The sequence below is a fragment of the Balaenoptera borealis genome (genome assembly GCF_965194805.1).
Source record: "Balaenoptera borealis genome assembly, chromosome: 18".
NCBI lineage: Eukaryota > Metazoa > Chordata > Mammalia > Artiodactyla > Balaenopteridae > Balaenoptera > Balaenoptera borealis.
In genome coordinates, this window is record NC_138877.1 from 68,916,732 (window position 1) to 68,930,507 (window position 13,776).

General features: G+C 44.5%; 1 protein-coding gene across 10 annotated transcripts in view; it reads left to right on the forward strand.

The window, feature by feature from the left end:
* CLYBL (citramalyl-CoA lyase) overlaps positions 1-13,776 on the forward strand; it is a 255,684-nt gene that overhangs the window by 227,455 nt on the left and 14,453 nt on the right. For 6 of the 10 annotated variants that reach the window (XR_014237204.1, XR_014237205.1, XR_014237206.1 and 3 more), the window contains exon 8: positions 7,681-7,800. Coding sequence is in view for 5 of the 10 variants with exons in the window: in XM_082366165.1 (XP_082222291.1) it covers positions 7,681-7,776 (96 nt within the window). In the remaining 5 variants the exon portion in view is untranslated. Of the gene's footprint in view, positions 1-5,728; positions 7,364-7,680; positions 7,801-8,809; positions 8,955-13,776 lie in introns of those variants that run through there. The other 4 variants (XM_082366162.1, XM_082366164.1, XM_082366166.1 and 1 more) reach the window with 3 other exon arrangements.

Consider the following 13,776-nt stretch of genomic DNA (forward strand, 5'->3'; position numbering starts at 1 on the left):
TAATCTTACCAATGTCCAACACATGAGTGTTTCTATTTCCTGTGTAGAGCTAAAGCTAAATAATTTCATGCTTCCTTTTTAAAAAGCAAGATGTTAATGATGTCCCTTCATTTTACATCCACTCAGGTGCCATGTTCCAAAGAATTTCCTCTTTTTATAAACGTGTCAGGCCATTTGTCTTCGCTAGTAGTCTTCCTTTTCCTGCTCACCGTCTGCTGAAAACTATCCTGTTTCACCACTGCCTCCGGCATAGCCGTGCTCCCAACTGCTGGTCACCTGCATCTGATTCCTATCTCCTCTGGCTGATAAGTTTTTAAATTCTTTTAAATGGATTTAAAAGAATTAAATACAGAGGGGCCGCTTGGACAGGTGATTCCCCACGCCCTCTCAGGCAGCACTGACCTGGCAGCTGGAACTGCACTGGGGGGCATACAGGACCCTCCATCCCGTTCTCCATGGAGGGTTCTGTGCTCTTTTTTCAAGCCAGAGAGCCACAGGGGAAAGACAGGGGGAGGGATGGGAGGGATAAGGAGGGAGCTTCTCCAGGCTTTTCCACCTTTCAGAACTTGGAAAATAAATCCAACAGGCTGCCCAGGATGCAAGATACCCAGCACCCGACACCCCCTCAGAGGCTGTGCTCTGAGGCAGGGGCTGAAGGGATCCTGTTGAAGCAGTTCAATAGGCCCGAATTGTCACTATATTCCCCACTCAGGCACAAAACAAACCCCCTTCAAATATTTCAACTGTTACATTCTTATGAATCATTTAAAGGGCCACCCCTTCAAAGGCCATGGAATATCACCTGTCAGAATTTCAGTGCTAGTAGTAAAGACAGATTAGCCCAATGTGAATTGCCCATGTTGAATGACTTCAGTTGAGCTTTTAGAAATTTCAAGTAGAGATATATTAACATCTGTAAATTCTCTGGTCATAGAGTGAACGACTATTGAATTTTAATTCAAAATATTAAAATACCTATCAAATTATCACTACAATTTAAAGTGTTAAAAAAAGAAAAACATGTTCTCTATTCCCCAAGTCCTCAATAGTATTCTTTTACTCTCAATGGCAGTTTTAAAAGATGGTTTATCCATAAAACAAAGGGTTACTGATATTCAGAAGCACAAAGATCAAATGTCACCTCCTTTAATCCTTCTTACAAATGCTTTGGGTTTTTTGAGGACTTAAAATGTCATTCACATTTTTATTATTGAATTTTTTCTCACTGAAAATATCCTTTGGTATTTCTGCCATCATAATAATTATAGTAAAAGCGTCCAAGTGGAAACTCAGGATGGAAGCACGTTGCACTTCAGTTGTTCCCAAGCCAGTTATTAAAATTGCATTTTCACATACTTGCTTATCTGGGCCTTACCTCTATATATTAATTTTTTCAGCCTCATTCTAAGTAATAATATCTCTGAAATAACAGTTTAGATATGCTATTTATTTTTTATAAATCACATCAAAATAAATTTTTTAAATATAGTATATGTAAAATAATATATATTAAAATTTTTTGATATTAATTTTTTCTATAATCATCTTATGTACCATGGTTACCAGACATGCTTTGAGGTATACTGATTAGTGGGAAGAGTTTGAGATTTGGGGTGAAAAACCCAAGATTCCAGTCCTATCCTACTCATAAGTTCCTTTAAAAAGATGAACTAATAACTGAACTGCAGTTTTTGTATCTGTAAATCAGATTGTTGGATCCCCAGACTACTCTAGAACAGAGAAAAAATTACCCAGAATAAAGGAAAGGAAACAAGTGGTTCCATTTGCTCCCCCTCAGGGTCCAGGGCCCCCTTGGGTCCACCAGGGCAGGGAGCAAGAACAGAGGGAGCCCTGTGGGTTCCAGTCTGGCTGCATCAAGCAGGGACTGAGTCCTGTGTGCTTTGTTGTGAGGAAAGTCTGCTGTCCCTCTTCCAGATTGCTCTCATTGAGGCTAGATTAGGCTCCCTTTCCTCAGGCCCTAGAGAAACCCCTTCATCAACAGACAGATCCAGTAACTCATACTGTGGTCCTTCATTTTGCTTGATCTATTGAGTCCCTGATGACCAGAAGTACAGGGGGCTCTTGTCGAACACAGAAGGCCAACCCCACTCGCACATATGGATACACTGCTCTGTTTCCCCTGCCCCTCTCTTGACCTTCATTTGGCATCTCTCACCTTCTAAAGCTGACTTTAAAAGTACCTGTTCCCTTGGGAATTCCCTGGTGGTCCAGTGGTTAGGACTCCACACGTTCACTCCTGAGGGCCCGGGTTCAATCCCTGGTTGGGGAACTAAGATCACACACGCTATGCGGTGCAGCTAAATAAATAAATAAAGTACTGTTCCCCAAAGCCCCTCCGAGGCCAAACCACCCCGTTTTGATGGCTCTTTCTCTCTGCAGCGTCTAATTCCTTAAGCACCACTTACAGATAGACTCACTTGCACTTCAACCGTTAAGTCATTTGCATGAGTTAACCTGACCCCAACCCAACATCACATTTGCTTAGGTCAGTCCCTGTGTCCTACTGGAGGCTCAGCAAGTGTTGGCCAACTGACCAGGGAGTATTACCAGACCAGGGAAAGATCAAGTGGCACAGAAAGACACTTGCAGGTATAGGAGAACAGAAAGGTAAGAGTGATTCTGTCTTCCCAAGTCATTGTCCCCTCAGTCACCCAGCTCAGGCCCCACAAAAGAAACAAGCTTCACTCAGAACCATGTTTTGGGTGCTGGATTCTGGGGATTCAAAGATACGTGAGACCCTGTCCTCAAGGGCTTCCCAACATAGTGAGAAAGACAGCGACGTAAACAAATAATTACAGTAGAGTGTGACAAATGTTGTTACAGGAGGACGTGTAAGGGAAAGAAGGAGAGAAATGAGCCCAACCAGGGAAGTCTAAAAATGCTTCACGGACATGACATCTTCTGACGTCTTGAAGCATAAGGAGCAGTTTGCCGGACAGACAGGGAAAGGACCATCAGAGCAGAGAGCAGAGCCTGTGGGAGAGGTGCAGCGGTTGTGTGTGTGTGTGTGTGTGTGTGTGTGTGTAGACTGGCAGGAGACTAAGCTGAGAGCAGAGGCAGGGCCTGGTCTCACCGTGGGGAGCCCTGGGCCCCCAGCTAAGGAGATTGCACTTGATTTTGTAAGTCCAAAGGGAGCCAAAGCAAGGTTTAAGCAAATGGATGATCTTACCTGATATTTTAGAAAAATAACATCACGGTCCCCATTAGGAAGGTGTCCCAGCAGTCTCTCAGCAAGACCTCTGCTGGCCAGCCTGGGAACCAGGCAGCCTCCCCACTGGGCTTTGGGTGCCTGGCAACCAAACTTAAATCCTTACCCCTTAGCCAAATTGTGAGGGGACCAAGGCCATACTAGGGCCTGTCCAAGGACTCCAAGTGTGATAGGTTGAAAAACAGGAAAGAAAGAATGAAACAGTGCCCATTTGTGTCTCTGTGAGCATCATTTTCCCCATTTTGAGGGGTATCAAGGAGCAATTAACTTTGGGAGTAAGGAAGAGCTATGTGATGGGAAGTCAGGGCTGGGCCTGAGAGAGTTTAGCAAGAAGAGGGCACAACCAGGGTCCTAAAGACAAATTCCATAGTGGCCAACACTGACTAAAAGTTTTAGGAATTCACTGGGAACTGTAATGAGGTAAATAATTCATTGGGCATAAGACTTAGCATCATAGAGGAAGAAATAAAGTGTCACTCTGAAAAAGAAGGCGTATAGCAGCTGTGCTCAAATATTATCATTAATTCTGACAGAGCAACATCATCATGGGAATGTGCCAGAGAGAGCTCCCTGAATGCCCAGAGAAGTTATTTGAAAATATAATGAGTAGGGAAAGGATTAGATCAATTTATGGGTGCCAGAAAAGTACTCTTTTAGTACTCTACAGAAAAAAATTCTCAAGTGCTAAGTGCCAGAAATGTAAAATATATGAATATTTCCCATAGATGTGACTACTCTTGTCATCACCACCATCATGATCACCAGTCCTTTTGCCATCAAATTGTAAGTCAGATTCTCCCCCATTGAAGAACTTCAGGGTCTGATAAAGTTCATGTTATTTCTGTGCCTATCTTACCACCAGGCAATGACCCAGATGTTAGAAAAAGTACAGCCCAATAAGTAATTGTTTTCCTTCCTATACAGATAACACCTATGCTAAGGTGATACTGCTCTTCATTTCCAGGAGGCTGAAGCCATAGACATGTGTATAGTAAGAGGTGCCAAAGTGGCTGACTGGTGATTTATTACAACAAATAACTCAATAGGTAATTGCTGAATAAAAGCCCGTTGTGCACGGAGGTGGAGCCCCATGACAACTCTAGCGGGAAATGCATGACATGAACTAGGTACACAATATCATGTCTAAGTCAACAGTGTGAAATGGCAAACATGGTCCTGATTGGTAAGAAGGGCAGCCTTTTCAGGCCTCTGATCTCCCTATTCATAACACTGGCTTATTCTCTAATTCTTGTTGCGTTTTATGGCACCTGCTTCTTTTCTTCCGTGTCTCCTCCTGCAAACTGTAGGCTCCTTGAGAGCAGGGATAGAGTTGTACCCACTTAAAAGCCAGCCTAACCATTTCTACCCAGGAGAGCTAAAACACAGAGCTTCTCAAAGTTCAATGTGCATTAGAATCATCAGAAGGTTCCTGGCCAACGCCCAGACCTTCTGCATGAAACCTTATAGGATGGAGCCCAAGAATCTGCATTTTAACAAGCCACCTCCCCATTAGATGATTCTGATTCAGGCGGCCAGGCAACCCACTCGGAGAACAATCTACAAGCCCAGGGCATAAGCCTGGAGCGCACGCTTTGGATCAAATAGAGCTAGGTTTTATACCAGTTCTATACTTAGCGAGCTACAGGGCAGACTCGTACAAGTTTCTTTGTGCCTCAGTTTCCTCAGTTATAATATGGGGATGGATATATACTCATAGAAACAGATGAATACATACTCATTGCCAGGGGATGGAGGAGGGGGAATGGAGAGTAGTTGTCTAATGGTACTGAATTCCACTTTTGCAAGATGAAAAAGTTCTGGAGATCTGTTGCGCAATAGTGTGAATCTAACACTACAGATTCATATGCTTTAAAATGGTTAAGATGGTGAATTTATGTTATGTGTTTTTACTACAATTGAAAAGAAAAAAAAAAACAGTTTGTTAATGGGGATGGGTCATGGTATCTACCTCACAGTGTTTTTACAAGCATTACCTGAAATAAAACATGTCAAAGACCAGGCACAGTCCTGGGGCTAGCAACTGCTCAAGAAATTATAGCTATTATTATTGTTGTAGTCATGGTTGTTAAGGCTTTTAACCATGAATGAGTTACTACTTAGAGGCATTTTAAACCAAATTATATTCCGAATCTTCAAGCTGATGGAAGTTCCCTCTTCTTTTCAAAATGGTACACCAGTTTCTCAGAAACGCACTGAGCTGTGAAACCAAAACTTATCTATGATCACACATTAAGGAATGTTTCAAACCCTCCCCACAAATCTAGGTAGCTTTTGACAATCTGCATTCTTCCAAATCCTGACCAACAGACTGTTCACATTTCACATGTAGATCCATATGTTAAAAAACCAACCATATTCTAGGTCGATGTGAAAACAGGAGGATATTCATATTAGGAAGTCTTGATTCTTAACACTAAAATCCTCAATTTGCAGAGATGAAGGAAACAAAGAACAAAAATGTTAACTTTTGTTTTCCAGCTTAAGCTTAACAAAGGAAGTCAAGCAAAATCTGCCACATAAAAGAAAGAAATGATTTCCCTGTCGTGAAAAACTACATGAAATATTTTGCATCTTTGATGTGCATGTGGAATCCAAAGCGGATTCAGGGAACATGGCATAGACCCAAAGCCAAGTCATCTTGATTCTCTGTGCATCATTTTGATTTCATGTGCATCTAGGCTAATTTCATCTCTATTATTATTAGCCTATTATTTAAGCTTTAGCAGGACACATGTGCTGTTTTACAGGGCCAGAATCCACGTGGTGGACGGATAACCAGGAGGCCTTTGGTCTTCATCATATACTCCAATAAGAAAACTAGACTCTTGCCTTGTAAAACAGCACGAGTCCCATGCCCTGATTTCACATGTCATGCTAACCCACAGAATATCCTTAGAACTTCTAACCAAATTCATAAAATTCATCATGGTCACAGAGACAACCAAAATTAGCTCTAGGTTGAATGAAATTAGGCACAGACCAATCTGGGAGTATAAATAGTAAAATGGGCAGATTGGAAAATGACTTAACGGTATAGGATTTTAGGCAACACAGGTGTTCATATGAATCCGATTTATCATTCTAGGGCTGAGAAGGCTAAGCACTGGTGAGAATTCTAATCCTAATGACTTTTAAATCTCTCTTGATTAAAAAACAAATTTCAAAGTCACTGCTAAGGATTCCCTGCCAATGTTTTTAACCTCCATTCTGTGTATAACTCTATGTTATTATAAGAGATGAGGGTTTCCAGCGAGCCCAGGAGACCATCCCAGAAGTCCTGAATAATGACAACATTGACTGTTGAGAGGTGGTACTTGTAAAATCCAGAAATGGATGGCAATATATACAAATGGACCATCATCAAGGATTGTAATTGCTCCAACCCACCTTCAGGTCTCAAAAGACCACCTGCTCCCCACTCACACCAGCATCCTTACCAACAGGTAGAAAGAAGGGGAATTAAGAAGAGCTGTAATTGAAAACAGCAAAAAGAAGTGATTAAAAGAACATGAATAACAAGACATTAATTTCAGATTCATACTGCTTCTGTCCATTTAATTCTTCTTTTTCTGAGGCACTAAAGAAACTACCCTACCATCATAATGTGGGAGTCTCTAATGAAGGCTTGAGGTTCTGAGACCCAAGTACTAGCCCCAGCTCTAACTTTTCCTAGTTAAGTGACCTTGGAGAATCACTTAACTACTCTGGGCATCAGAGTCCTCATCTAGAACAGCACTGAGATCACATGACACATTCAATGAGTTTTTGCAGAAGTTTTTAAAAAGTGAATCTGTAAAATGGGTATAAATCAGGAGATTTCAGGTTCTTTCCAGGCTCACCATTCAACAGACCTATGATTTCTTTGTTACAGATTCATGTCCCCTGTCACTGTAATCCTTTTCTGCAAAAGTGTGTACCGACAGAAGAATCTCTTTTTACTCAGTATAATCCTACCTTACATTTTCTCATCACGTGATAGTGTTACCCCTCAATTACGTTACAAGAAGAAGGAAGCATTCTTCCTTTAACCTGATCATACAATTATTTATTCAAACAGTAATCAGTTGCCAGAGCATATTACTGTTTTCACAGTTCTCTGCAATATTTCAAAAAGTATATAAGGAAGTATTTACATTTTCCTTCCGCCCTTGTTTTCTGCTTGATTTCAAGAGTTAAATGAGCAGTTTCCAATACCTTGTGCCTGATGTTTTTCCTCTCCATTAAAATGCTGAAGTGTTTTCTTTTTCCTCTTTAGGAGGAAAAAAGAAATCTTTCCCCTGTAATTTACTTTGGCTTTCTCAAAAGTTGGGTAGGAAAGTCAGTATAATTCAGGTGGAATCTAAAACGTTCTTGTTGTACAAGTGTGTGCAGAAAGGAAGCCTGTAATTTCCGAGCATTCTTTCAGGAAGTTTGTATTCTCTGTCTTGCAGGGAGCCTTTACTTTCCGAGGGAGTGTGATCGACATGCCATTACTGAAGCAGGCCCAGAACATTGTTAGGCTTGCCATATCCATCAAGGAAAAATGATCTGCTAAATGAAGCTCTCATCAGGTGGGCTGAACATATACAGTGGGTTCCTTAAAGACAAGCCATAATACTCAAGGCAACTTGTTAGTATGCCAGATGGGAGCCTTTCTTCATTTACAGTTCATGTTAATCACATTTTTTTTTTTTTTTTTTTTTTTTTTTTGGTTATCTCACTGGCCAGTTATTCCTCTAAAAATGAACTTTCTTCTTTTGGGTTCCAAGCTTATGATTTTATTGTTCATGAGTGTGTTACAAGTACGGACTTATGATTTCACAGGGAGATAAAATAGTGGGGAGAGATGGGCTGCTCCAGGGGAAGTTCGGTCTTTAGTGAAACAGATCTTTCCCAAATACGTATACTCCCTTCACCCTGCTCACGTTAGATGTTTCCCACATTGTGCATTGTTCACTCGACACCAGAAATAATTTTAAGAAAGGCCAACCTTTTAAAAAATAATAACTCAATGAAGGGTTGGTGTTTATTTCACTAGTAATCTGATAAAACAACAGAGATGGCATAGAAAAGTTGATTAAGTACCATACTGGTTTATATAGATATCTTCTAAAAATAAATCTTCAAAACTGATTACTTTAACCTCCACCTACCCCCCCAAAAAATGAAATATCCCTATCCTTGGACTGCTAGGTGATCACTATGAAAGCCCTCATCCTGGGTGAATGCTTTGGGTCAACAGTTACCAGCAATTAAAAAATAAATGTGCAGAAACACAAGACCATCCATTCTTTCCCTTTATTTCCCTGTTTAACTGTTTGCCATTGAGGCCATTTCCCCCCTGTAAATGTATGGCTGGGACAGGGCCCCCTCAGCAATAAACTTGTAGCCTCTAAGAAGACACAATGCCACAGAGCTGGTGCATATGGTCCCCTGTGAGATTTGCATCACATTAGAGATGCTGCTACAGGTCATATGGGTGGTGTGGTTAACGGGCTTAGTAAAGCTGTTTTGAAGAGGTTAACCCAGCTTGTAGTAAGGGTAAATAAACATAACAACCAGCCATTCTTCCCTATTCAGCATGTGCTCTTATATTGAAGGCTGAAGGGTATTGAAGCTGCGAAGGATCAACTTGTGTTTGCCAGAGGACGCCAATGAAATTTGAAACACCAACAATCAGAGATTTTGTTTCTGCTCCTCATTAAATCATGAGCTTTTGTGTGGAGACTCTGGACGACTGTTCTTTAAGAAATTAACAGAATGGGAAGTTTTAAACTCTACACCAACCTTTTCGTGACCTACACAGCAGCAAAGCTGCTACTCTTAGACAAACACCGCAGGGAAGGCTGTTCTGTTTATTTAAATTCGTAAATAGAAAACAGTTGTTTTTTATTTTCATTTTTCACCTCCTCCTACGCCCTTTTTGTTTATTTCCTATGTGGCCCCTACCATGTGCCCCACCCAGGGGTCTACTTTCCCCTACCCCTTCCAGTTCCTCCAGGAAGCCCAAGAGGGGAGGAGGGCTGAAGGTTATATACAAGGAAAGGCATCATGGAACCAAAGCAAAGTGGGAGAGGCCCACATACGGTCATACGACATCCACCACCAGTGCAGGGCAGTTCCGACAGGCATGCAAAGGAACCTGATCCAGGCTGGGCAGTTCTGGGAAACACATGCTTTGAGACACCAACTAACATTCTCAAACATGGGATCCGACGAGGCAGCTCTTAACTGAGATGGGATGTGCTGCGCTGGGGTCCTGCCTACCCTGGGCATCGCACCCCCCTAACCCCTCGAGAGCACTTGTCACCCGGTGCTGCTCCAGAGTTAGCTGGAAAGAAAGGTGGGAGCCTGCCTCGTCCTCACTCGGAGGGGCTGGAAGGAGGAAGACAGTGTCTCAGCCAACTTGGGAGATGACTGGCCTCCAGCCAAACTGGGCTTCAGGACTGCGGACAGTGACAGTGGGCAGCAGTTACAGGAGAAGCCATCCCCACAACCCACTGCGCAGCTGTGCCCGCCGGGTAAACCAGGACCATAGGTGCCCGCGCAGCCGGACCCCACCGCTCAGCACACAAACACGGGAGGACCGCTCGGAAGGCAGAGGGAAGACTCCTCTCATTTTGACACCCTCAGGGTGTTGGAAGCATAGGCAGGACCCGTCTTAAACAAAAGACGATAATAAAAGCCTTTCTTCATACTTCCCTACAGGCAGCCCCCACTTCAACTCTGCCGTCCTGCCCATCCTCATGTGTTGGTCCAGATAACCCCACCTCGGGTTTTGACAGGATGAAAGGGAGACGCTCTAGTCTCCACCCCTGTTACACAGGCAACCCCCAAACCCTATAGATGGACCTCCTCGAGCCTGGGGCTCACTGAGAGCCAAGCCCTCCACTCTTAGGGACCCCAGATGCCAGGGTGAAGGCATGCGGACCTCAGGAAGAGCAATCCTCTCAGCAAGGTCTCCAGGGGGCCCTGAGAGCCTGGACCTGACTAGGTCTTCCCCACCCTCATCACCAACGGGTTCACAGGTTCCTAGATTTCCAACCCTGTTGGACTGGTCACCACGCCCTTTATCTCAAACCACACTTTGTTCCAACAAAACCACCTTGTTGTTTAAGTCTCCCTGAGTGTCAGATTTATCATCTTCCTCATAACCCCAGGGTCCCAATTATGATAGGATCATGACACTGGGACACACTAGAGCCAAAAATCTGGACCAAGGTCCCACTCTCTGAGCACAGACCCTCCAAGAGGGACCCAGAAGAGGGTTTAGTCAAGAGTCAGAGATCCATCATGCCTCATTCCTTGAGGAACAAAGGCAAGGAGATGTTGGGAGACAAGAGGTATCCCCACTTTTCCCACCCACATCTCTTTGGTGCCTCGGGTGGGTGAAGGTAATACAGGGAGGGTGGGAGGGAGGGCTGGGTGAGCTGACCCCACTTGGTATGTGACAGTGCCCAACCCGGGGAATTCCTCCCAGCTAGGAATGGACTGACTACAAGAAGAGAACCTTGCAGTAATCTGATTAATTAAAAACTATACCTGTTTATATTTTGTGTAGCTCATCACAAGCTGCTTCACCATATTACCCCCCTGTTATTAATTCTTGGGGGCTAAATTATGGATAACACTATTAAAACATTATCAGAACTAATGAGAAACAATTACTTAGAAAATGAGCCAGGACAAGATTGAGTTGAGAACATCAGTGGTGATCACTACAGATTAGTTTAATAAATCATCAGGTGTAAGGCAAGACTGACTGTATGTATGCAAAGCCCCGTCACGGGAAAATGAAATTGAGATTTTTTTGGCATAATTTTTTCATTAATCTCAATAGGACCCGAGTGGTGTAGATTGTTTTATTCCCTAATACCTTGCCTGAGGGGGGGTTCCCAATAATGTCTTCATTGTTTTACTGAGGTCTTAATGACAATCTGTGACAACCTCATTTTAATGTATAGAGGATTATATCAGTACAATCATGTTTTATTGAAATGGCGAGGGGAACTCCAGCAGAGTCCGGAGTCAGGCACTATCCCTGAGCGCAAGTTGGGAAGTCCTCCCGCATCTGGGTGCGGTTCCCTTCAGATTTACAAGTATTGAACCGCTAACTGCCCTGACATCCTCTCCTCCAGGGACTGACTGGGAAAAGTGTCTTCAACAACGAAGACTTGCCGCCTCCAATTTGAATTTGAAAGTAACTCGTTGCCTGGCATATTTTGCTGCATAAATGGAATAGACCGTGTAGGGTTTTTTTTTTCTTTTCTTTTCTTTTCTCTCCTAAAATATTATGATGAACATCCCAGCCCCTAATAGTTCTTCGGCAGTTCGGGAAACTGACCTTCAATAGGGACGATGAATTTTCTAATGATGTCTTAAGAGAAGAGTTAATACGTGCTTTTTTATTTGAAGGGCATTCTGCTTCTGTGGTTTCTGGTTAGCTTGGAAGGCTAAATGTCTTCCGTTTTGATTTTGATTTTTACCTCTAGTATAATACTTGGAAGGCAGTTGAAGGTACAAAACGGGTTCTGAGATTAACAGCAGGATCTTGTGCATATTGGTGCTGCGGAGGGTCACCGAACCGGTCTGTAACCGCAAAGCTTGCGTCCCAGGCTGGGGGACACTGTCCTCCCAGCCCTGACACCCTCCCCCCCGCCCCCCCGGCAGGTTTTCACATTGCAACTTAGGGGGAAAGTAGTCAGCCGACCTCAACATTTAAATGTTAAAACCTTGGTCTTTCTTTCCGCGCTTTATTTTAAATCGGGGTGGGATGGGGGGTTAAGAGAGCGAACAAATGGAGAATAAATTACTTTCAAATACCTTAGTACCAGAAAGCTTGCGCGGTGGGACCGGGCGGCTTTTTAGTGTTCTGTGACGGGTGGTGGTGGTGAGTTTGTTTAAATTCCAGCGATTATTTGGCAATATATTTCCTTATGAATCTATAAGAATTGCCAACGACGAAAAGAAAGTGATTTGTAGGAAGGAACCGAAATCATCCTTAGCGCCTTTTGGTGGTTTGCTGCCGATCGAGCCCAGTTTCAGCTAAACGGGCTGAAGCCTGCAGATTTTTTTAAATTTTTAAGATGTTTTACAAAATCTTTCGGGATTTGTTTGTCGCTCACGCCTGTCTTTTTTTAATTTTTGTGTTCTTCGGCTGTAAGCGACCCGCTCGGTTTTACTGTTTACTTCTTGCGACGGGGAGGGCCGGCGATCTCGGGGACCGCGCGCCCCGTCGGAAGGACGTGGCCCGCCGGGCCAGGACACGCCGAGTCCGCGTCCCCAGCGCCCGCGCTTCCCGAAGGCTGAGGTCGGGGGCGCCCCGACGCGAAGACCGGCGGGGCCCGGCCAGTGCGCCCCGTGGCCCCGGTCCCGCGCGGCGGCCGCTCCCGGAGCTGCGACCGTCGGGCGGGGCCGGGGCGCGCAGTGGGCCGGGACCGCGGGCCGCCCGGAGCCTGCGAGCCTGTCGCGCAGCCCCGCTGTAATGGTGGCAGATCAAAGGCTGCCCCGTGTCCCCGCGGAGCCCGGGACAATCCCGCGCCTTTGTGCGCTGTTGCTAGGAGCCCGAGAAACTAAGAGAAAGTGTCAGGAGCATGTTAATCAGACTCGTTACAGTGTAACAATAACGTCTCTCTCGGGTCTCCCAGGCCCCGCACACCCCGCGCACAGACCCGACACCTGCGCGGGGCCCTCGCGCCCGCCCTGGGGACCGGCCGGCCCCTGTGTATTCCTCCGAAGTCGGCGCCGCGGCCAGGCGCCGGGACGAGGCCCTGGGGGACCTGGCAGCGCCAGGCGCATCTCGCGGGTCCTGGTTTCCCTGACCCGATCCCGGCGCCCTTAGCCTGTCCTGCTCGGAGCCGATCTCTGGCCAGGGGACCTGCGGAGGATCCGGGTCCCCTTGCTTTTCAGTCATTCAGTGGAATTGCCCTCGTTATTCAAGCACGGTTTTAGAATCGAGAGAAAAATGAACATTCCATTTCAGATAGCTTTTTAGTGGAGTTTCTTCAAAAGACTCTAACTTTGCCTATTTTCCTATCAAATCCACAGAGGATATTTTAAGTGATAATCCCGAGTTTACAGAAGACAAACCCAAACTTTGCTAAAAGTAAAGATTTCTCGGAACTTTTTAGAGAGAATCACTTCATGCATTCGTTTATTCATTCAACAAACATCTGTTGAGCCCGACTGGATGCCAGACAGCTAGTCGGAAAGCGGTAGGACTGGTTCCGGATGCACTTTTCTTTTAAAATTAAAATGCCCTTGTGTGAAGTGAAAGGAGGAGCAAAGGCGTAAAATAATGTCAAATGTCAAAACAAAAAGAAGTGCCACTGGCTACTATAGCGACAGTAACAGGAGAGGAGCGAATTAAGAATTTAAAGCGTTTGAAAAACTCGCCATATGCTTTGAAAACCAGCCACTTTTTTCAACTATTTCATCTCCTCCCCAATTCTTTTGGTCCCTGTGAGTTCCTTCAGGCTGCAGTCCTGAAACTAGAGTCCTGCCTGAGGTCTGAGGAACGAAGTCAGCCCTTCTGTATGTTTGTAAAC